Raw genomic sequence first — 24364 nt, 5'->3', positions numbered from 1 at the left:
GTCTTTGAATTCTCCCACGAGATTCTTACCATCATTTCCCAGTGTTAACATCTGAGCAAAAAAGCAAACTCGGTTGATGGAATAGGGAGACCACTGAAACTGCCACAATTGATGATGACAGTTATCTGATTTTGAAAGAGAATAATCTCAGCAAAGCTCAGGATGAATAACTCCCAACTGAGTCTCAGTGTATGTGAGAAAAAAATAAATAAATAAATCTGCAGCCACAAACACTTTTCAAGTGTCAGGTTTTCAAACAAGATCTTTATGGGTGAGTAGCTTGAGCCTCGTTGGATGTTGCTGTGCGAATTCACAGCAATTTCTTATTGCACTTCAGCTTTAAAATTACTTTGAAATCATTCCCTAGGGCCCGAGACAAGAAGAAAACTTAATATATAAAAGGAGAGAGAGAGAGAGAAGTAGAAAACAAAAACAGGGTATTAAAAAGCCTTTTTTTCTGCTAACAAGCATTTATAGCTCCTCTAGCTGGAGACATTTCCTTTATTCTCCTCTACTGAAGGCTAATAATAAACATATTTTATGTTGAAAGGACTCCGTATTGATGCTTCCAGCTCAGACGAGAGAAAGATGCTAGAAGTGTAAAAGCTCCTGGAAAGAAATTCTTGGCCAGATACTAAGCTGAGACATACATAGAAACAGGGCTGCTATTAACTTGTAACTACACCATACCAGCTCAGGACTTCTGTTTAGTTTTAAACAGGGATTTGTATACTCTAATTCACGGGTTTCAAACTCAGGCCCATGGGGTGTTTAGATCTGGCCCATGGGGCCATCCTGGAAGCAGTGAAGGACTGGCTCATGGTGCCTCTGCCAGTGAAAACAGAGCTCAGGCTCCATTTTCAGCCATGATAGCTTCCTGCAGCTCTCTGACAGCAAAAATGGAAAGTGTGTGTGTGTGTATGTGTGTGTGTGAGAGAGAGAGAGAGAGGGAGGGAGGGAGGGAGGGAGGGAGGGAGGGAGGGACGGAGAGAGAGATATATATGCATGGCCTTCCCAGGCCCTGTTTTCACTGGCAGAGAGCTAGCAAAACAAACTAAAAAGAAAACACGAGGAGAAATGTTTCCCCTTTTGCATTTGAGCGATGCAAGAATGGAGAGGAAAGGAGAACTGGAAAGAGGAAAGACAAAGAAAAAGAAGGGAAGAGAGCAAGGAAGGAAAAAAAGGAAAGAAGGGAAGGCAGAAGAAAGGAGAATGAAGAGGGAAGGAAAAAGAAGAAAAAGGCAGGCAGGAAAGAAGACAGGAAAGAAGACAGGAAGGAAGGAGGGAGGGAAAGAAGGAAGAAAGGGAGGGAGGGAGGGAGGGAGGAAGGAAGGAAGGAAGAAAGGAAGGAAGGAAGGAAGGAAGGAAGGAAGGAAGGAAGGAAGGAAGGAAAATTATGAGAGGGCCCTCCCAAGCTCTGTTTTCAATGGCAGAGTGTTGCAGGAGGCCGTCGCAGCCAAAAATGGAAACCGGGAGCCTGATTTTGCTGGCAGAGGTACCATGGGCCGGTCCTTCGCTGTTTCCAGGGCAGCATTGCAGGCCAATCTAAGCACCAGCCTTAAATTTGACAGCTCTGAACTAAACATATCCATACACCCTTGAAGGGGTCCTTTTGTAAGACAACTATCTGTTGCAGGGGTGGGTTCCTGCCAGTTCTAACCTCTTCTATAGAAGAGGTTCCACAAACCTACAGTGCCGTTTAGAACCGGTTCCTGCTCCCTCCTCCCGCCCGTCCTCACATCATCAAGATGAAGAGCGAGAGGAGAAATTCTGGGAGTTGAAGTTTGAACACCCCTGGGGTTTTTTTCTAAAGGGTTAGGGGTGCAAGGGTCTTGTAACTTGACAGCTTTAAGACTTGCGTGCTTCAAATGCCAGAGTTTCTGAGCTGACATTTTGGTTGCTAAGCAAGAGCGTTGTTAAGTGAGTTTCACCACATTTTACAAATTGGCCATGCCCACCCAGTCACATGACTGCCAAACCACTCCCACCCAGTCACATGGCCAGCAAGCCACTCCCACAAAGCAGGCCACACCTACAGAAGAAGTTCTAAAAAATTTTGAAACCCACCACTGATCTATTGTTGCTGTAAATTGAGTCAGGCTGATTTGGAGCCATACACAATTAAGAGCCTTTCCTAGGGAATCAGCCTGTGAAATGCTGCTTGTTTGTCTGATGACGAGTGATTACGCCCCTTACATAAAAGAGATGTGATAGAAGAAAAGAAGCAGTTGGGCTTTTTTCATAACGCTTCCTTCCCTGCTTCGGTACAGGATCCCAAAGCTGTTTTCTATCCAGCTTTGTTTTCTGCATTGACCGGCATTGATTGCTTCGGCAGCAGGAATGTGTCAGTCTTTTTCAGCCGAGGGTCACACTCTTGCAGGAGTAACCCACTGGGGGACTGTATGGTGGAACAGTGGAGTTTAAAGTGAGCAAAGCACCCTTTCTTCCTAACTGTCATGGTAGGTGAGAACGACCTTGGGGCAGGAGGAAAGAGGCAGTAGTGGGATTTAAATTTTTTTACTACTGATTCTGTGGGTGTGGCTTGGTGGGCGTGGCAGGGGAAGGATACTGTAAAATCTCCATTCCCTCCTGTCTCCAGGGGAAGGATACTATAAAATCTCCCTCCTCACTCCAGGGGAAGGATACTGTAAAATCTCCCTCCTCACTCCAGGGGAAGGATACTGTAAAATCTCCATTCCCTCCTCGCTCCAGAGGAAGGATACTGTAAAATCTCCATTTCCTCCTCACTCCAAGGGAAGGATACTGAAAAATCCCCACTCCCACCTCACTCCAGGGGAAGGATACTGTAAAATCTCAATTTCCTCTGCACTCCAAGGGAAGGATACTGAAAAATCCCCACTCCCTCCTCACTCCAGGGGATGGATACTGTAAAATCTCCATTCCCTCCTCACTCCAGGGGAAGGATACTGAAAAATCTCCACTCCCTCCTCACTCCAGGGGAAGGATACTGTAAAATCTCCATTCCCTCCTCACTCCAGGGGAAGGATACTGTAAAATCTCCATTCCCTCCTCACTCCAAGGGAAGGATACTGTAAAATCTCCATTCCCTCCTCACTCCAGGGGAAGGATACTGTAAAATCTCCATTCCCTCCTCACTCCAAGGGAAGGATACTGTAAAATCTCCATTCCCTCCTCACTCCAGGGGAAGGATACTGAAAAATCTCCACTCCCTCCTTACTCTAGGGGAAGGATACTGTAAAATCTCCATTCCCTACAGGATGGTGGGGAATGGAAGGAATCTCTGACAGGATTCTACTATTCAGTCAGAGATGAAGAAGCTTCTTGTATGAGAAGCGAAATATCTTCAAAGAAAAAAAACAAGAAAGTCCAGTTGCCTCCTGAAAAAAGACCTTTGGGACAACCATGACTTGGATGACTGAAAATTTCCAGATTTTTAACTATACAAATTGAGATGAAGACCATTTGAGTGCTGTGGGAGTAGGGATGGATTTCCAAAGAGAAAAATTACAGACTAGAGGAACCAGGAGCACCACTTAGGTGACCCTGAGGACACAAATAAACCTCCAAGTGCTTCAAAGACCTTCTAAAAGGATGCAAATGACTAGCTGTCTGCAAGAAGCATTAATCCTCCCATTCCCCACCAACCTGTCAGAGCTGAAGAAGCTTCTTGGATGACAAGCAAAATGTCTTCAAAGAAAAAAATCAAAAAGTCCAGTTGCCTCCTGAAAAAAGCACCTTTGGGACAACTGTGACCTGGGTGACTTAGAATTTCTACAGACTCCGATGTAAAGTGAAAGAGGATTATTTTCGGTCTTTGGCAACAATATTGGAATAATTCCTGCAAATGTGTGTGTGTGGGGGGGTTGCGTAATAGGGGTAGGGGAGAGTCTATCCAGTGGTGGGATTCAAATAGGTGCTGGTCGCTACCTATAAAGCCCTACATGGCATCGGACCTGGGTACCTGAGAGACCGCCTCCTGCCGATTACCTCTCTCAGACCAATTAGATCGCACAGGTTGGGTCTCCTCCGGATTCCATCTGCCAGCCAATGTCGGCTGGCGACTCCCCGGGGGAGAGCCTTCTCTGTTGCAGCTCCGGCCCTCTGGAACGAGCTCCCTGTTGAGATCCGGATCCTTACTACCCTCCCAGCCTTCCGCAAAGCCACCAAGTCCTGCCTGTTCCAGCAGGCTGGGGGAGCTGAGAAGCATCTACCTCCATAGAAATTGTGAATGTTGGTTTTGTTTTTAATATGTTGTCTTTGTCTTGTTCCCCCCTTTCCCTTGTCTTTTGTGAGCCGCCCGGAGTCCGGGAGTGGGCGGCATACAAGACAAATAAATAAATAAATAAATAAATAAATAATTTAACAACCAGTTCTCTGCCCTAATGACCAGCTAGGTAGGCGTGGCTCAGTGGTCATGTGACTGGGTGGGCATGGCCAACTCAACATCACTCAGGTCGATGGGCGCTTCGCCTTAGCTGTTACAATGTAATAAGGGTAAACCGGATAGGCAGTTTCTGTAAGCAGGGCAATAAAGATGAGGCTAGAAACAACACCAGAATTTTTCCTTCCTGCCTTCCTTACAGGATTTTCCCTGTAAAGTGGAGAAAAACCAAAGGAGATTTCTTCCAGCTATTGGTTCTCTGAACTGCTTAGAAAGTTAACAACCGGTTCTCCCAAATAGGTGCGAACTGGCTGAATCCCACCACTGAATGTATCACTGTCAAAAACTATATCCTTTTGTGTTGCATTTGGCCAGGCTTCTCCTAAGTAAATCTATTTAGGGCTGGACTGGAAACCCAGTGGCTTGCAGGATCAGTGGTGTGCAATTACATTTGATGAACGGCAGTAGACAATCTTTCTTTCTATCGCTGCGCAGTATTAGAAAACTTCCAAGCTAAAACTTTCTATTTTTGTGGATGATTGGTGTGATGTGATTGATTATTCTTAAATGGTAACAGGGGAAAAAAAGTAGTTTTAGAATGGTATTGTATCACTGAAGAGCTTTTAGAAACCTTCGTGTATAAATCTTCCCAGTAAATTGATGGTAGGAAGAAATTCTGTCTGGCAAACTAATTAGACCACTGGCGTATTTCCTGATAAAAAAAAGCATGGAATAAGCTGGATTCTTTGTGTGCGAGCATTTTCTGCTGTTAATGTGGAAATACAGGCTGCTAATCTTCATCAAGATATCAGGAGAGAGCAGATAGTGAAGGACATCAGACTGACCGATTAGTCCTTGGGCTGAAAGCTGCAGTTTTCACTGGATGATTTCTTCGGAGTTTATGCAATGGAAATAGGTTTGGGTTATTTTTGGGGTGGTGGCTAAGGCACCAGGCTAAAACTAGGAGATTGTGAGTTCTAGTCTTCTCTTGGCCACAAAGCCACCTGGGTGATCTTGGACCAATTCCTCCCTCTCAGTCTTTCCATGTGCAGGCTTCCCACGAGCATGAAGCAAACTTCTTGTCCTGACAAAAAACCCTTTTATTAATTTACTGTGAATTCTGCTCATTTGCATCCGGCAAAGTCTTTCGAGGGAAGATTTACAGTCAAAGACCTTATCTGGCTTGGAGAGCTGCCAGGCCGATCTCTGCAAAACTTGGCAAGGAGTCTCGGAGAGTCACGAACCAATTAAATGAACTAATTGTCTCCTGCAAACTCCACTCCCCTGTTGCTCCTCTTTTATTTCCTCTGGGAGGGGCCATTCACCATCTACTTATGACCTTACTCCCAAGTCAACCCCTGTTCTTTAGCTGTTTCCTTTGTCTGCCAACTCTGTGCATGGGCACACTGGGAACAGGCTCCAGCTGTTCGTCTGCCTCACCGCTATCTGACTCTGAAGGCAGCTGAGAACTGCCAGACGGCTCTGGCCCCCTCTCTGCCTCCAACACAGAGTCCTCATCAGAGCTTTCCCCAGACTCCAGGACTGGCCCATGTTACTCCCCAACCTCTTCACAGGATCAACTGAACCCTGGCAAGACTGAGCAGCTTTGGGCTTTGAGCCTTTCTGGTTCTGGGACTTTACAATCTTTGGTAGTAGATGGGGTTGCACTGCCACAAACAGACTCTATGGGTGGGGGGGGGGTTTCCCTTGGACTCATGACTTCTTGAAAAACAGCTGGTGGTTGTGGCTAGGAGGGCCTTTGCACAACTTGGCACTGTGAGCCAGTTGCTCTCCTTCCTAAATCAGGAATGTTTTTGTTTAGATGGATGTGTGCTGGGGTGGGTTGCTGCCAGTGTTACTGCCGGTTCACTTCAGGCAGGCCAGATGCATGCTACATGTGTGTGTGCAGTTGCCTGCAAATTCTTCTGTGCATGCGCAGAACATTAGAAACGGAGTAAAATGGGTGATCAGGGAACCAGTTTGGGGGCGTGGCCAGCCTGCCATCCCTACCGGTTCGGCAACCCAGTCCCAGTTTCCACTATCAGTTCACCTGAACTGGTGCAAACTGGTAGCAATCCACCTCTGGATGGGTGAAATCCACCGTTTTCTAGGGCTAGACTTATTGGTTGAAATGAAAGTTGAAAAAGTGTGGCAAATAATAGAACCCTAGTTCATTCCTTTTCAAATATGTAACAGCTATATCCCAAATAAAAGCAAATGACTTAATTCCAAAATGTATAGAACTGAAATGTAAACATTAAAATCAAGAACTGTTGCCTCACAAGTCTCACAGAGCTTTCAAGGGTGGCTCTTGTCTGTCTCTGGAGAAAGAGGAAGGGGTAGGGAGAAGGAAAGAGGTACAAATTCTACAATCAAGCCATCGGAGGAAATAACCCAGTAGGGGTGGAAGTACTTGAATGGGTAAGTGCTCATAATTATGCAGTAAATATACCTACTTTGGTGTGGAAACTGCCAAGGGAGGAAGAGCTTAGACTCTCCAAGTGGATGGAACTTAAGAAGTGATTTTATTTTTCACTAGCCGTGTATTTATTGGAGTGGGGGGGAATGTCTGGACCAAACCTAATTTCTAATGTTGGATTTTCCCCCTTACCAGAGTGAGCCCCCTTGTGGAGTACTGTGAAGCCATTACAATAGCAACTCCACTGTGCTGAACAGTAGAATCCATTTTACAGCTGTACAGTAAAAGTCATTTAAGGCACAACAGGCTGTATTTTAAGAGAACACACACACCGAGGGATGTTAGGGGTGTCTTACACCCCACAGTATTTGTTTCCAGAGGGTAACTCATCTGTGTACCAAGTTTGGTTGAAATTGCTCGAGACGTTCCAGAGTTATGTTGGAACATAGACACACACAGCTGTTTTATATATATAAGGCCCCTTCTGATGTTATCTTTGTGGCACAGAAGCATTACCGCATGACTTTTTTATGGAGTGACAGAAGACTCCTGAAATCACCCTGCCATGTACTATGACATGCAACCGTGGAAATGATGGTGTGGATGAAGAAGAGACCTCTGGTAGATGTTATCTTCATACTTGAGGTGGACTCCAGCATGAGTCTAAAACCTCCAAAGACTAAACCCCTTCATCTTGGTGACCGAGCCAGATTGGATCCCGTAACATTATCCTGGAACACTTTTATTTGAATTATTTTTGTTATGAGTTTACATTTCATTCCTAAATTACTCAGTTAGCTCCACAAGCCACCTTCCTCTGCCTTGCTGGTGGAGTTGTCATTCTCATTGGTGCTTCCAAATCTCTTAATTCCCTCTGTGTATATTTTAAAATAAAGTTTAGAGTGTCACAAGTCTTTCTGATAGGGTTTGGTAAATATTCAGAGCATAGAGAACAGGATCGGGCATCCATTTTTCCTTCAGTATGTTCCTTTCAGGTCTAACGTAGTGCAGCAGCTGTGCACACACATTTTGCCATAGATACCACTATAGGAGAATGACAAATGACTTTAAAATGTCCTCTCTTCAGTCTTTTTTTTTTAAATGATGCTAGAAATGCTCGGTTTTAACAGCTCTCTTTTGACTGGGAAGAAATGCATGACCGTTACTGATGCAAGTGAACTTACACCTATGGGAGCGGAGAGAAACGGCAGTGTTATTCCAGAAATGACAGCTATCAAACCCAAGGAATTGTTCTTCCCTCTGGCTTCCATTTCTCCTTCCATGCTCCATTTAGTGCCAGGAAGAAATTATCCTGCATGTAATTTTCTCCTTACATTTTCCTCTCTCGTTCCATTTGACGAAAGGCAATTTGCTTTTGAAGTTTCGTAGAAGAAGCAGGGAAGCTGCTGGTGACATTTCCATGGATAGAGTGTCGTGTTCTTAAGCTGCTTTAGTGATAAAGGTGACCCACTGCGGAAAGAGGGGGTGGATGAGAGTAATCAGCCTTTTTCTGTGGTTTTCCTTGCTTAGAATTGAATAACAGAGTTGGAAAGGACGTTGGAGATCTTCTAGTCCAACCCCCTGCTTATGCAGAAAACCCTACACCACTTCAGACAAGTGGTTATCTAATCTCTTCTTTAAAACTTCCAGTGTTGGAGAATTCACAACTTCTGGAGGCAAGTTGTTCCACTGATTAATTTTCTAACTGTCAGGAAATTTCTCCTCAGTTCTAAGTTGCTTCTCTCCTTGATTAGTTTCCACCCATTGCTTTTTGTCCTGCCCTCAGGTGCTTTGGAGAATAGCTTAACTCCCTCTTCTTTGTGGCAGCCCCTGAGATACTGGAAGACAGCTATCACATCTCCCCTGGTCCTTCTTTTCATCAAACTAGACATACCCAGTTCCTGAAACTATTCTTCATATGTTTTAGTCTTCTCCTTCTTTACTTCTAAGAGCTCATCTGTGGGGGAATTCATGTTTTGAGATATTCTTGGCACTAAAGAGGAGTCTTGCTTTTTAAAATATATATATTTTTATCCCTTTTTGTTATAAATGACTCAAAGCGGGAATATAGCAATAACAATAGGATCTAGACATATATCACTTCACAGTGCTTTTATAGCCCTCTCTAAGCAATTTATAGAGTCAGCCTCTTGCCCTCAACAATTTGGGTCCTCATTTGACCCACCTCAGAAGGATGGAAGGCTGAGTCATCCTTGGGCCTGGTGAGATTTGAACTGCCAAACTGCAGGCAGCCAGCAGTCAGCAGAAGTAGCCTGTAGTATTGCACTCTAACCACTGCGCCACCGTGGCTCATATTCTTAATATGATATATATACCTAATACTCTTCCCTCCTCCTATTTTCCCCACAACAACAATCCTTTGAGGTAGATTGGGCTGAGAGAGAGTGACTAGCCCAAGTTCATCTACTTGGCTTTCATGCCTAAGGTGGAACATGCCAGTCTCCTGGTGATTGGCCCAAAGTTACCCACTTGGAAGTAGAACTTACAATCTCCTGGTTATTAGCTCAATGTCATCCAGCCAGATTTCATGCCTAAGGCTTCAAGATCAGTGCCTAACCATCCCATGAAACTGGCACTTTCTCCTTCCTTCCTTCGAGATATCTGCTTCATCAGTTTCTTGTCTCATAAATTGGGTGGAGAAATTTGAAATTTGTCTCGCTTCTGGCACTACAATAGAACAAGGCCATTATTTTCAGCTTAGTTTATGTAGTGCACTCTTGCCTTTAAGAGATGGAATTGATTAAACCCAGAGGACATAGTGATATCACCATCAAAGAGGTAGAGTATAAATGCCAATTGGCTGTGTACGTTGATTTTTTTAAAAGTTGTTTTAAGAGCAAGAGACTCTAATGCAGTGATGGCTAACCTTTTCATCTTTGTGTGCTGAAAGCCATAAGGCAATGCGTGCCCAACCCCCCCATGCACCACACCACCTGTACATGCGCATGTGACCCCCTGTTGTCCCCTACCCCCACTCCTGTGCATGAGCACATGGACCCCTGTGCTCCCCCTGCCTCCCCACACATGCGGGTATGACACCCACCCACACACAGACACACCCCATGTTCGGCCTAGTAGGCCTTCCTGCAGCCTCCTGGGTGCAAAAACGGGCCATAGGCAGCCGCACCGCACCACCCTGCCCTCTCACACATGAGGGGCAGAGACCCAAAAACCAGCTGGATGATGGGAGTTGCATACACATGTGCAGTATTGCTGAGCTGGGGTGACGGCTTGTGTGCCCACAGGAAGGGCTTTGCGTGCCACCTGTGGCAGCCATGCCATAGGTTTGCCATCACAGCTCTAATGCATCTATTTTGCATTCTCTTCCTTTCTTTTTTTTTTTTTGCGTTTCTCAACTTTGGCAACTTGAAGATAGGTGGACATCAACTCCCATAATTCCCCGGCCAGCATGCTGCCCATCATCAGCCATGCATGCTGGCTGGGGAATTCTGGGAGTTGAAGTCCAGATAAAGAGGAAGCCCAGGTACCAAGGTTGAGAAATTGCTCTCTTGTATGCATACTACTTGCTCCTGAAAACTACCATTTTGTTGAGGTCTCTTGGAATTATGACCCCAATCTTATGACCCCAATTCTGATTTGGCAAAAAAGTGTTCTTTTTTTTTCTTTTGCTTGGGATGGGACATAGGCAAATGGTGGGATTCAAATAATTTAACAACCGGTTCTCTGCCCTAATGATTCTTCCAACAACCAGTTCACCAAACTGCTCAGAAAGTTAACAACCGGTTCTCTCGAAGTACTGCGAACTGGCTGAATCCCACCACTGGACATAGACTATCTTTTATTAGAATCTTGAAAACCCCATTAAAAAATTAATTAAAAGTATGACAACATTATAGTATTTATAACATTCAAGCATTAACAAAGGGATACAATCAAGATCAAGGGAGGTACTAATACCACTCTATAAAGCCATAGTAAGACCACACCTAGAGTACTGCATTCAGTTTTGGCCACAAACACTATAAAAAAAGAGTGCGGAGAAGAGCAACCAGAAGGATTAGGGGACTGGAGGCTAAAACATACGATGAACAGTTGCAGGAACTGGGCGTGGCTAGTCTAGTGAAGAGAAGGACCAGGGGAGACATGATATCAGTCTTCCAATATTTCAGGGGCTGCCACAGTGAGGAGGGAGTCAAGCTATTCTCCAAAGCACTTGAAGGCCAGACAAGGAATAATGGATGGAAACTGAACAAGGAGAGATTCAACCTGGAAATAAGGAGGAATTTTCTGACAGTGAGAGCAATCAACCCATAGAACAGAAGTTGCCTTCAGAATTTGTGGGAGATTCTTCACTGGAAGCTTTGAAGAAGAGACTGGACTGTCATCTGTCAGAAATGGTGTTGTCAGGGTTCCAAATAGCATCCAAAAGTAAATCAGAATCCGAGGCAAAGTATTGTTCAAAGTTCCAATTTATTAAGAAAGCCATGTTGGCACATCTGGGAAACCCTGAATCTGAAGGCTTCCCAGTTTTCTTACCCAGTTGAAAGTTCAAGATCTTGCCCCCATACCCACAAATCTATCACATGTTCCAATTTTCCACGGCTATGCTGGAAGTTCCACCCATCCAGTCCCGTTCAGATGCAGAGGTGCAGCGACAAAGGATAACCTTGGCTTTCTAGAAAGAATTTTGTTTTGGCTACATAGCATCTAATTCTGTACAAACCCCCTCCCATTTTCCCACAATAGAAAATGTATAGTAGAATTATATAAAGTGTGGCAATCTCCAAAAGAAAAGATGGCTGCAGGCCTGGCAGGTGTGGGGTCTCCTTGGGTATGGGGGTTGGACTAGATTACCTCAAAGATTCCTTCCAACTCTGTTAATCTGTTAATGTCCATAAAATAGTCTTGAATAGCAAGATGGAATACCCATTCACACTTGAATTGACTCTGGGTTGGAACATGCTATGTTTCCTTGATTTAGCAAGGGAAAATAAGGCAGAAAAAAAGAAATATTCTACAGCTGCTCTCAACATTGCTTAAGAAGGCCAGACGCTTACAAAAGAGCTAAGATAGCAGCACAGCTCTTTTCAGATCCCGATGCTACAATCAAAGTAGGCAATCCTGGTGAGATCACCAATATCCGGCCAGATTTCAGCCGTCTCACTCCAGGATTTGGTGTGATGATTTCAGTTTAGAATTTATAATCATATAAGTTTGGGGGATCTCAGAAGATCAATAGGGGCAATACTTTTTTTATACGTATGTGTATCTGTATGATATATGCCACCTCTCTGTTTTTCCTGTTGTTGTTTTTTTAAAGCACATGTTGTTGACTTGTGTTTGAGAAGTTTTGTGTTATTGGCCCCGAGCGGCCAGAAGAGCTAGCAGCAGATTCGGACAGTGAGGAGGTTGGAAGGAACTGGGCCAGTTCTGGAGTCTGGGAAGACTCAGATGATGGGCTCTGTGTCAGAGGCAGAGAGAGGGCCAGGGCCGTATGCCAGTTATCAGCTACCTTCAGAGTCAGACATCAGTGAGGCAGATGAACCGCTGGAGCCTGTTCCCAGTGTGCGCATGTGCAGAGTTGCCAGAAGAAGGGAACAGCTAAAGAACAGGGGTCGACTTGGGAGTAAGGCCACAGGTGGATGATGAATGGCCCCTCCCAGAGGAAATAAAGGAGGAGTGAAAGGGGAGTGGAGTTTGCAGGAGACAATTAGTTCATTCCTGCATTCTTGCCAACTATTGAAAGATATCAGCCTGGCCACTCTCTAAGCCTGATAAAGTCGGTAATGTGAAACTACTGTGAACTACCTGAAGTCTGTGGGAGAGGAAAGACTTTCCTGGAGAGGAATTCACTGTCAATGAATAAAAGGGGTTTATCGGGATGGAGACTCAGCTTGGTCCTGCTGGGGAAGCCTAGATCAGAACAGTTTGTTTTAATTCCTGATGTTGTTGCTTGAGTCCCTACAATCTTCGGGGTAGAGGTCAGATCTGTGAAAAAAAAGGTAGATGAATCATTTGAGGATGGAAGTTTCTGAGTGTAAAAAGACAATCCTCCACATCCCACTCAGGTTTCTTCAGATTCTTGGAAATCCCAGTTCAAAATCAAGCTTCGAAAAATCAGATTTTCCTGGAGTTTGCCTGCAATTCCTTACTCTGACTGTTGCTTCCCAATAAGATAATCTCTCTGCTTCTTCCTTTTTGTCTTCTCCAGGGTAATGATGAGGAGTCTGTGGATAAGAACAAGTGCTGTACGCTCTGTAACATGTCATTTACCTCAGCGGTGGTGGCTGAGTCACACTATCAAGGGAAAATCCATGCCAAAAGATTAAAACTCTTGCTAGGAGTGCAGCCGACTTTAAAAGCCACCGGTAAGTCCAACGATGATGGTAAGAAATTGTCTATAGCTGCCAAATGTTGGAAATGTAATCAGACACCAGGTACTTATTATTGTTCTGACCTAGGCTTCCTGATAAAACATAAAGCACATGCTTAGCCCCCAAAACTCTCTTATGTCAACGGCTGTGAATTATGGTCATTCAAAGCCTGTAATGATTCATAAAGAGTCTGTGAAGAATCCGACAGAAGTCTGCCACAGTCTTTCAGGGTAATGCTGATAAGCACCCATCTTTCTCTCCCTTGAAACGCTGCCAGAGACCTAATGACCAATTAGTTTTGCAAAGCCAGAGAGGAAAGACTTTCCTGGAGAGGAATTCACTGCACAGAGCACAGGTAGAGACTCTGGAGCACAGAGTCAAGTAGAGCATCTCAGAGTTTGAACCGACGAATGAACAAAATTGCTTCCTGAAAAGGCTCACATCCATTTGCTCCTCTTTTATGAGAGGGGCCAATCATCTCCAAGCCTTACTCCCGAGTCACCCCTTTTGTCTTAATTGTTCTTGCCTTCTGGCAGCTCTGCACATATGCACATTGGGAACAGGCTCCCACTCTTCTTCTGCCCCGCTGACTCCAGAGGCTCTGGAAGAAGCACATAACTATCAGATGGCCGTGGCCCCCTTCTCGGCCTCTGACACAGAGCCCTCATCAGAGTTTTCCCCAGACTCCAGGACTGGCTCATGTTCCTCCCCAACCTCCTCACTGTCCGACTCTGCTGCCAGCTCCACAGGCCACCAGCAGACCTCAACACTTACCACATGTGATGGACTTGTATGAAATCAAGAAAATATTGGAAGAAAATTCATACTTGATTGGAAAAGATGTTTAAGCAAAATATAGATCTGAAACCAGAAATATTTTGTTGGGTATAATGCTGGAGAGTTATAATAAAGGGACTATATATTTAGTTTTACGTGTACTGACAGCAGCAAGGATTATATTTGCACAATATTGGAAAAATGAGAACACTCCATCAGATGAGGATGTAATTCGAAAAATATTATATGTGCCAAGATGGATAGATTGACTTTAAAAACAAAAGACAAAGAAGACACAGAATATTACTTGACATGGAATAGATTTTATGAGTGGTTAGAGATAAGAGGTAGAAGTGAGATGAAAAAAGATTAGTGCTATCTTGAACTAAATATAAAGGTAGTTTATAATTATAAACACGCTAATATAATTAATAGAATTATGAATAAGCTAATATAAAGAAAAAACTGAACCAAAATTATTCTGTTATTTATTACTGTTGTTACCAGTATATATGTTAATATTTCATTTTATTTCTGTTTTTCTTTTGTAAATGATATACCATGACAATACACTGTATTAAAAATGTTTAAGAATTTTTTAAAAAAGAAATTGTCTATGTGTAGACACCCCAAAAGCCAATAAGATATCATTACTCTTTGTTACAACAGCTTCTTCAAAATAAGTATGCTGTTCCAAATAGCATCAAAAAGTAAATCAGAGTCCAAGGCTAATAATTGCTTTAAGTTCCAATTTATTGAGAGAGCCATGTTGGCAGATCTGGGAAAACCTGAATCTGAAAGCTTCTCAGTTTTCCCCACCCATTTGAAAGTTCAAAATCTTGCTTCCACACCCACAAGTCTATCACATGGTCCAATCTCCCATTGCCATGCTGACAGATCCACCCATCCAGTTCTGGTCAGGTGCAGAGGTGCAAAGACAAAGGATGACCTTGGCTTTCTAGAAAGAATTTTGTTATAGCTACATTGCATCACACTCCTACAATTCCCCCTCCCATTTTCCCACAATAGAAAATGCATAGTAGAATAATAAAGTGTGGCAGGCCAAAGATCTAAAAGAAAAGATGGCTGCAGGCCTGATACTTGTTACCCTCTGATGAAATTGTGATAATGGCCATCTACTTGGATTATTTTTAGAAGAGAATGGAGAATTTAATGGGGGAGATCAACCTATCAACAATTCTCAGCTTTGAGGTCTCTATGCTATCGTAGAATTACAGAGAGTATATTTTAAGACATAGCTACTGGAAGAGAGCTTTTGCTTTCCCGTTTTCCTCCTTGTGAACTATTCAATGCATCTGGTTGACCACCATATGACCCAGAATCCTGGCTTGGACAGATGTTTGTAGCCTCAGGACTCTTCCTATGCTCTTAGGAATAGGAATCTATCTGGAGGGTAATGCTGATATGTATCTGTAATGAAAATGGATGGATGGATGGATGGATTGATTGATTGATTGATTGATTATTGATTGATTGATGTGAAAGGTACCATACTGGGAAACCTGGAGTAGATGCCAGCTTATGAACTGTGTATAGAAGGAAGTTCTTCTCCACTCAGTATTAGAACTCGGGGTCATCCATTAAAACTAAATAGGGAAAGATTTAGGACACCATTGAAAAAGTACTTCTTTCCACAGTACCAATTAGAAACTTCAATGTTATCCCCTTTAAATGGTTTTAAAAGTAGACTGGGCAGGTTCATGGAGAATCTGGCAATACATGGCTACTAGATACAGGGAGCATCTCTGAAATACTGGCTCTTGTTGTTAGTTGCAAATGTCCCACCCATTGTGACCCCAAGGACAATGTTTCTACAGGTCTTGCTGTCCTCTACCATCCTCTGGAGTCCATTGAAGCTCACACCTACTGCTTCAGTGACTCCATCCAGCCACCTCATTCTCTGTCGTCCCCATTCTTCTTTTGCCCTCCATCGTTATTAGGCTCTTCAGGGAATTCTTCCTTCTCATTAGGTGACCAAAGGATTTGAGTTTCCTCTTCAAGAGCTGGCCTTCTTGATCAGGGTTGATCTCCTCTAGGACTGACCGGTTCGATCGCCTTGCAGTACTAGGGACTCTCCAGCACCACAGTTCAAAGGCCTCCTGTCAGCCTCTACTTTGCTTGCTTGCTAACAGCTGCTGTAGTAATGGAAAGGGAGGGGGCTCATGGTATTTGGGGGAAAATACTTGGTATGAGGGAGTTATCATGAAGGGAATTTGGTTCTCACCATCTTTTGCGCGTCCTGATGGCCCATGTTTGGGCTTGGTCAAGGTCAACCGTTTCTGCATTCCAGCTGAATGAGGCCACTTGAAGTTGCACCCCACATGACACCTTTGGGAGTTGTAGATTGGACTTTGGGTTGGAGTAACTGGGGGAGGGTCTTGAGTAAACATTTGATATGTGTTCTGACCCCGCTCTTCCTACACCAAAGCACGCCGAGGCAAAGATACTTCAAGGATTTTTAACACACAGACTAGATCTTGGCAGCAATCCAGCACAGACTAGACGTTGGCAGCAATCCAGTACAAACTAACCTTGGCAGCAATCCAGCCTGCTAAGCCACGATAGCTTCTCCAGCTCTAGTAAATACGTTGATTCCTGTGACGAGCATGTGGAAAGTCATTCCTTTTATAGTCTTGAGAGGAGCCTAATTACCACCAGCTGAGTTCAGTTATCTCCTGTAACTGCGTAACTGTTCTTTACGCCTATTAGCCCTCCATTGCCGGGCATCCAGGACCAACTCCCTTGTCTCCTCTCCACTGTTCCAATGCATGACATTAGGATCACGCTCCCTTGTCTCCTCCCCATTGCTCCAAGGCTCAGGTGCCTCCTGGTGGCCAACCAGCCTCTCTGCGCCCTGCTCGGAGTCGGAACCCTGTCCAGGGTCCTCCACATCCTCCAGGGCCGACTCATAGGGCCCCTCACTGTTGGAGTTTGGTAGCAGCTCCAAAGGCTCCTACTGTGCCACAACAGATATGTATGCGTTCACGCTTTTTTGCTTCAAATCTTGCTTCACTTTAGCTTTTTCATTTCATGCCCAGTAAAAATACCTTTATCTCTACTCAAATGGAATTGGGGGTTTTCTTTTTTGGATACTGAATGAGGCATGCCTGACACCTCCATTCTTTGGTGCTCAGCCTTCCTTATGGTCCAACCTTCACAGCCATCCATTGCAACTGAGAAAACCATAGCCTTGACTATACCCACTTTTGTTGGCAGGGGGATGTCTCTGCTTTTTAGTCTGCTGTCTAGATTTGCCATCGCTTTCCTCCCCAGGAGCAAGCTTCTTTTAATTTCTGGCTGCAGTCCCCATCTGCGGTGATCTTGGAGCCCAGAAAAATAAAACCTGTCACTACCCTCCATGGCTCTTAGGGAAACAACCATGGAAGGGGGAAAATCACCCTCCCATCCATATGTGCAGTTTTCCTGGTTGATTTGACAAAGAACACTGGTTTAGTTAGTCATCAGCTGGGACTTGTCTAAAATTCTTAGGTACACCTCCAAGCATTACTGGGTTGTTTGTAGATAATGAGAAATGTAGTCTGGAAGATTTTGGGGGCAAGAAAATGAGGACGGCTGATCTATATAACCATCCATCTGATTTTTTCATTCCAAAAGTAACTCCCATTTGTTTCAAATGTGCTTGTAAATGTGACACTGCTTCCTCTGGCGATGCGTAACCAGTTCTGGAATTGCCTTTAGCTCAGTGAATGCATTTCTATATTCTTCCAGCAGCCCACAGAGTAAAATATCATTTTGTTTTTAACTTTTAACAGAGATGTTAGGGGAAGGAGAAAGAAATTCTTCTTCTTCTTCTTTTTTCATTAAAGTTTTTTATTTTTTTCATTGTCATATATAATCACATGGATACTAATACATAACCAACATAATATTGTATTATTAAATGTTTACATCAATTCATCTTACCAACAACTCCCAAAAACTAATTATTGGCTCTTCTGCTTTCCATACACCTTATTTGTACTTTATCACTTCCTACCCCTCTCTCCTCCCCTTTCCTACCTCCTTCTTCCCTCTGTTATCCTTCTTCCTCTACTTTTCTTTCTTCCCTCTGTTATCCTTCCTTCCTCTTCCCGTCCTCTTCCTCTCCTCTCTCCTCTCCTCCGCTCCTCCCCTTTCCCACTCTTCCTTCTCTCCTCCTCTTCCCCCCCCTCTCCTATCTCTCTCTCTCCTCCTCCTCTCCCTTACCTTACCTTTCTCCTCTCTCTACTCTTCATCTCGTTTACTTGGTGTATTTCAGCTTCTGAGCGAGCTCCATTTTATGTTGATAGTATTTATAATTCCTTTTTGAGATACATATTTAATTTTTCCTCCTCCTTTTTAGTAAAAAAATCCAATATAACAGAAAAGTATCTATCTATCTATCTATCTATCTATCTATCTATCTATCTATCTATCTATCTATCTCTATCTATCTATCTATCTATCTATCTATCTATCTATCTATATAATATATATATATATAGGAGAGAGAGAGAGGAGAGGGAGAGGGAGAGAGTCATTGTGCTTTTAACCTCTCCCCCCCCCCCCGTCTAATTTTGGTTGAGATGTAGACCTGGTTGCAATTCCCAGCTATTCTCATCATTATCTTTAATGATTTAAATTCTTCTTAAGGAGAATCTTTTTGGTTGGCTGGACTCTTCAATTTTGTCTGGTATTTTGGCTTCCCTCCTCTTCCTCTGATTAGAGACTACACAGCTGCCATTAATTTTCACATTTAAGAAGTCAATGTCAGTAGCAGATAATTTAACCATTGGAATGTCACTGCAAAACTCTGTGCAAAGTTCTACATGAATGGAAGCTACATTTTTCCAATGTGGCGCTCAAAAGCTCACACAGAAGAAGAATAAAACAAGCGAGCAGCAATAAAGTACACTGCATTTTACATTTGCATTTCATACTTGTAAGGGGGAAAAAATCTGATTATTACAATCGACCTGAGACTAGCATTGCAAACATAGTTTGTTCATTCAGTGGTGGGTTTCACATTTTGTTACCATTGGTTTGCCCCACGTGTGTCCACTCACTTCATTCACGCCTTCCGCACATGCACTTTGCTCACATGCCCTCCTTCTGCACATGTGCCCGCCTCAAAACATGCCTAAACAAGATGGCATAGAGTCAGGGCGGGTGGGCGGGTGGGTTGCGATTTCCGCTAGCGGTTTGGGCAAACCGGTTTGAACCAGCTGAATGCTACCTCTGTGTTCATTCTCTCCCTCCTTTGTGTTACAGCTGTAAATCTGGACTCCCATTTTGGGTAACTAAAATAGTCATTTGGGTGTGGTAGTTCAGGATAGAAATCCCACATCATTAGCATTTTGGCTAGGATTTATGATGAGTGGTGCTAAGATATCCACTGTGGTGGAATGCTGTATGGATGCCCAGAAGAAGAAAAATTGCATTCCAGAGGAGCAAGAGATAACTCGTTCAGAAAATTTGTGTGGGAGAAAGAGTGTTAAGATGGCTAACCCTAACCCTAAGCCTAATCCTAAAGTACATGTTTAGGGTGTGGATTCTCTGCTTGAGTTTGGCAAGATTCTGTCTATAGGTCAGAAAATTTAAAAAATGGTGTCAGGGTTCCAAATAACATCCAAAATTAAATCAGAGTCCAAGGCAAAGTATTGCTCAAAGTTCCAATTTATTAAGAGAGCCATGTTGGCACATCTGGGAAAACCCAAATCTGAAAGCTTTCCGGTTTTCTTCACCCAGTTGAAAGTTCAAGGTCTTGCCCCCACACCCACAAGTCCATCCCATGGCCCAATCTTCCACTGCCATGCTGGCAGTTCCACCCATCCAGTTCCGGTCAGATGCAGAGGTGTACAGACAAAGGATGACCTTGGATTCTAGAAAGGAATTTTATTTTGACAACATCACATTCTACTCCTTACTTTTCCCCCTCCAATTCCCCACTAATGAAAAAGCATAGTAGAATAGAATATTAGTGTGTCAAGCCAAAGATCCCAAAAGGAACCAGCTACAGGCCTGACAACTGCTTACAACCACCTCAACATGTCTTTGATTGATGTTGGGCTCCCAAAACAAAGAAAGATATGTTGACACCCTTCTAAGGGTTTCTTTCATTGTTCCTCATTTATAGAAGGAAATCTTGCCAAACTAAACCTGTCTACTTGTACCATAAAAATATTTGGGAAATTACTAGAGAAGAGACATCTTAACTCTCTTTCTCCCATACAGACAATCTAAACCACACCGTTTTTTGTTCCTCTGGAATTCAATCTCTCCCTCTTGGGAATCCAGACACATTGTTCTGACCCAGCTCCCCAAACATGAAAAACCCTCTGAAGTTATCTCAATGATTCCTTTATTAGGAGTGCCAACAGCCTCAGCAAAAAGTTTCTCTTTCACACAGGCTAATAAGTCTGGCTGGCTAGAAAATATAATAGTTTTCTGCCACATCTATTCATCTCTGCCCCCTGCCTTTTATCCTCAGAGCTAGGATAAGGCTTTGTTGGAGTGGTGGCTATTCAATCTGAAGGACTGGCCCATAGATTTCCACTGCTCTCCTTTCCTCTGCCTTCTGTGCATCCACACATCAGGCACTGGGCCCAGCTGTTCCTCCTCTTCCTCATCAGCCACCTCCAGACCTGGGGCTGTTGACTCTCCATCTGATGGCTGATGGACGACCCAGGCTCCGCGTCTCTCTCTCTCTTTCTCTCTCCCCCTCTCTCTTCTCTCTTTCTTTCCTCTCTCTCTCTCTCTCTGTCTCTCCATTCCCTGCCTCCGCTGACTGCACGTCCTTGCTAGTTGTATATTAATGTGTAAAAGGAAAATGTTGAGTCTGGAATGTGTTTATCTTCTAGTGAGCTAGGAAGAGTTGGAAGCCAATGCCTCCTTTTCTTTCTTTTTCTCTTTCCCTGTGTTCCACAGCCCCTTTCCCCTTCCCTTTCCTCCCCTTAACTTCCTTCTTTCTTTCTTTCTTTTCTTTCTTTCTTTCTTTCTTTCTTTCTTTCTTTCTTTCTTTCTTCTTTCTTTCTTCTCTTTCTTTCTTTCTTCTCCTTCCTTCCTTCTTTCCTTCCTTCATTTCTTTTTTTCTTTCTTTCTTTTTTGGTATATTATACTTTACTAGCTGATAACCCAATGCTGCCCAAGTATTTATTTATCCCAACCCACCTTCCATGAACATCTCTGCAATTTCTAATGTTGGATTTCCTCCCTTACCAGAGGAAGTCCCCTTGTAGAGTACTGTGAAGCCGTTACCATGGCAACTCCACAGTGTTGTACAGTAGAATCCATTTTAAGGCCCAACAGGCTGTATCTTAACAAAACACACACCTTGAAGGATGTTAGGAGTGTCTTACCCCCACAGTATTTGTTTCCAGAGAGTAAGTTATCTGTGTACCAAGTTTGGTTGAAATTTCTCAAGGTGTTCTAGAGGTATGTATGTATTATACATACATACACACACCTACACACAACCAGGGGTTGTGTCACAATCACTGGTATGCCCAATATGAGAGGCAGCATACTGCTTCCCTTTTCTATCGACTCTGGGAGCCATCTAGGCAGAAAGCCATTTTTTTATGTTGCCTTGTTACATTTGTGTTGCATTTGTGCCTTATTTATTTATCAGCACAAATACAACATATCCAGGATAGATAGATAGATAGATAGATAGATAGATAGATAGATAGATAGATAGATAGATAATAGATAGATAGATATAGATACAGATATAGATAGATAATAAAATAAACATTTAAACATTAAAAAAAGAACTACAGTGCTCAATTAAGGTTGGTCTGTAGAATGAATCAAAGCATTTCTGGAAGGGGAATCTGCCTTGAAGCCCCTTCCCGCGAGTTTTCCCAAATGGAGATTGTTGATGTGGTCGAAAGTAGTAAAATAAATGAGAAGTGCTGTATTAACTCCATTCATTTAATTGGATTTTTATTCCACATAATTAAAATCTAATTTTTGGGGAGGGGGTGGTTTCAAATGTGCAAGACGATATCGACTTTTTAGGAAACACATGGGTGTGTGTGGGAAAGGGCTTGGCATTTCTACTTGGTTGCAGAATAGACTGCAACCCCCCCTCAAAAGCAGCTTAACTTGTCTGGGAGGCAATTTTATTCAAGCTGGGAAAATGCTTCTAATGTTAATTAACGAGTTAGAAAAATTCAGCGATGAAATTTTCAGTCATTTCAACTAAATGCTTCTTCTCTTACTCTGGCCCCAAATCCTTGCCTTATGACACCAGGGGTAACTCAACAGGATGCTTGCATGTCAGCGGTGGGTTCCTACTGGTTCAGCCGAACAGTAGGGATTTGGCGGCCTGAGCTCTGGCACTGTCAGTGCCCCAGGCCTGCCATGCCCATGAATGGGTTCTCTCAGTGTCATTTTTTGCTTCTGCGCATGCACAGAGTAATTTTAGTTGTACTGCACACGTTTGCGCAGTGTCTCAGGTTTCCGAATGATGCCCTAATTAATTCATGAGCCTCGAGCCATTTTGGCAATACCACATTGCAGTCAGATTTGAGCCTCATTTGAATTATGGCCGAACTTTACCCCTGTTCCTTCCCTCCATTCAATCTGTGTCATAAATCACATTCCCCAATGAGGTGCACACCTCACAAGCCTGCTGTGATAATCTGAGATCCTACTCTAGCCAAAGTTATGTGGGGAATACACCCTCCCTTTCCTCACCATGGCAACTTGATAAAACACATGTCAATGCTATATGCGTTGACACAGTGCACATCAAGCACACATGCGCACACACGAGCGAACTGCCAGTAGTGCCGGCCAGAACCTACCCCTGTTGCAGTCAGACAATAGGCTGACTCTGTAAATTGCTTAGAAAGGGATGTGAAGCAATGTGAAGCAGTATATAAGTCTAAGTGCTATTGTTATATTATCTTCCTTTCTTCCTTCCTTCCCTCCTTCCCCCCCTCTCAGTGGTTAGAATGCAGTATTGCAGACTAATTCTGTCAATTCTCATCAGGCTCAAGGTTGACACAGCTTCCCATCCTTCTGAGGTGGGTAAAATGAGGACCCAGATTGTTGGGGACAAGAGACTGACTCTGTAAACTGCTTAGAGAGGGCTGCAATACATTGTGAAGTGGTATATGTGCTAATGTTATTGTCCTTCCTTCCTTCCTTCCTTCCTTCCTTCATGTTGCACAATGGTATACAAGTCTAAGGGCTATGGCTGTTGCTAATTTTAGTTTAGGAAAAATCACATGCAATGCACCAGCCTAGTCTGTTATTTTATTGCTGCTCTCACCACTGCTCTCACCTACACATTCAGCACTCACATATTTATCCATCTCTTATTGGGGGCTAGGGATGGAAGAATGACCTTGTCCCAATGGGATAAAAAAAGCACATGAAATGGAAGAAGGAGGACACATAACAGCAGAGTTGGAAGCAACCTTGGAGATCTTCTAGTCCAACCCCCTACTCAGGCAGGAAACCCTACACCATTCTGCATTCCTGTCCCCGGAATGCAGTATTTCAAGTGTGGCCTTACCAAGGCATTATAAAGTAGTGTTAAAACTTCATGTGATTCAGTAAATCCTCAAAGCACCAAATCTCTCCAAGGTGGCAGGAAAAAAAGCAGTTGAGTAGGTGAATTTCAGTCATTACTTTTATGTCAGCATCCAACCGACATAATTCCAAAGTTGCTACCAGCTAAACCAATCATCCTCTAGCTCTACTTCTCCCAGGGAGCTGAACAACCTATAAACAAAGAGAGCCTCAAGGAGGAAATCTCTTGCTTCATAGCCCAAAGCCCTCCTCCACAACATGTCAAGAGGCTCTCTGGCAATTCCTTCCTGCACTTTTCAGCCTTAGATGAGTTTTTTCATCCACAAGGTACCCAACTGCACAAGGCTATTAAAAATAATTGGTGGCATCAGAAAAGAGGGAAATGGGATTATTTATTTCCTTTAAACTTTCACATCTCTGTGTTGTACTTTCTTTGTTACTTTCTTGCTTTCTATCTGTACTTAATTTATCTTATCATTTATTTCTATTTGTCTATTTCCTTCCTTCTTCCTTTCTCTTTCCTTTCTTCTCTTCTCCTCTCCTGCCCTCCCCTTCCTTCTTATTTGCATCTTTTTTCCCTTCCTCCCCCTCTCTTTCTTTCTCTTTCCTTTCCTCTTCTCTCATCCCCTCCCCTCTCCTCCTTTCCCTCTCCTTCCCTATCATCCCACCCTTCGTTATTTGCATCTTTTCCTTCCCCCCTCTCTCTCTTTCTTTCTTTCTTTCTTTCTTTTTCTTCTTTCTTTCTTCTTTCTTTCTTTCTTTCTTTCTCTTTCTTCTTCTCTTCTCTTCCCTGTCTTCTTTATTTGCATCTTCTCTCCCCCCTCTCTCCTCTCTTTTCATACCTCCCTCTCCCCTCTCTCCTTTGTTTTTTTTTTTCTCCTTGTAAATCTTGAGGAGTACCTC

At 43.4% G+C, this 24364-nt stretch overlaps 1 protein-coding gene across 1 annotated transcript in view; it reads left to right on the top strand.

The window, feature by feature from the left end:
• The window catches only part of ZMAT4 (zinc finger matrin-type 4), a 221447-nt gene that overhangs the window by 52004 nt on the left and 145079 nt on the right, over positions 1–24364 (top strand). Inside the window, exon 3 of the mRNA XM_032229465.1 lies at positions 12976–13132. Within this exon, the coding sequence (XP_032085356.1) occupies positions 12976–13132 (157 nt within the window). The remainder of the gene's footprint in view (positions 1–12975; positions 13133–24364) is intronic.

The sequence above is a fragment of the Thamnophis elegans genome, chromosome 13 (genome assembly GCF_009769535.1).
Source record: "Thamnophis elegans isolate rThaEle1 chromosome 13, rThaEle1.pri, whole genome shotgun sequence".
NCBI lineage: Eukaryota > Metazoa > Chordata > Lepidosauria > Squamata > Colubridae > Thamnophis > Thamnophis elegans.
Note: the sequence above shows the minus strand (reverse complement) of the source record. Positions and strands in the feature narration are given on the sequence as shown.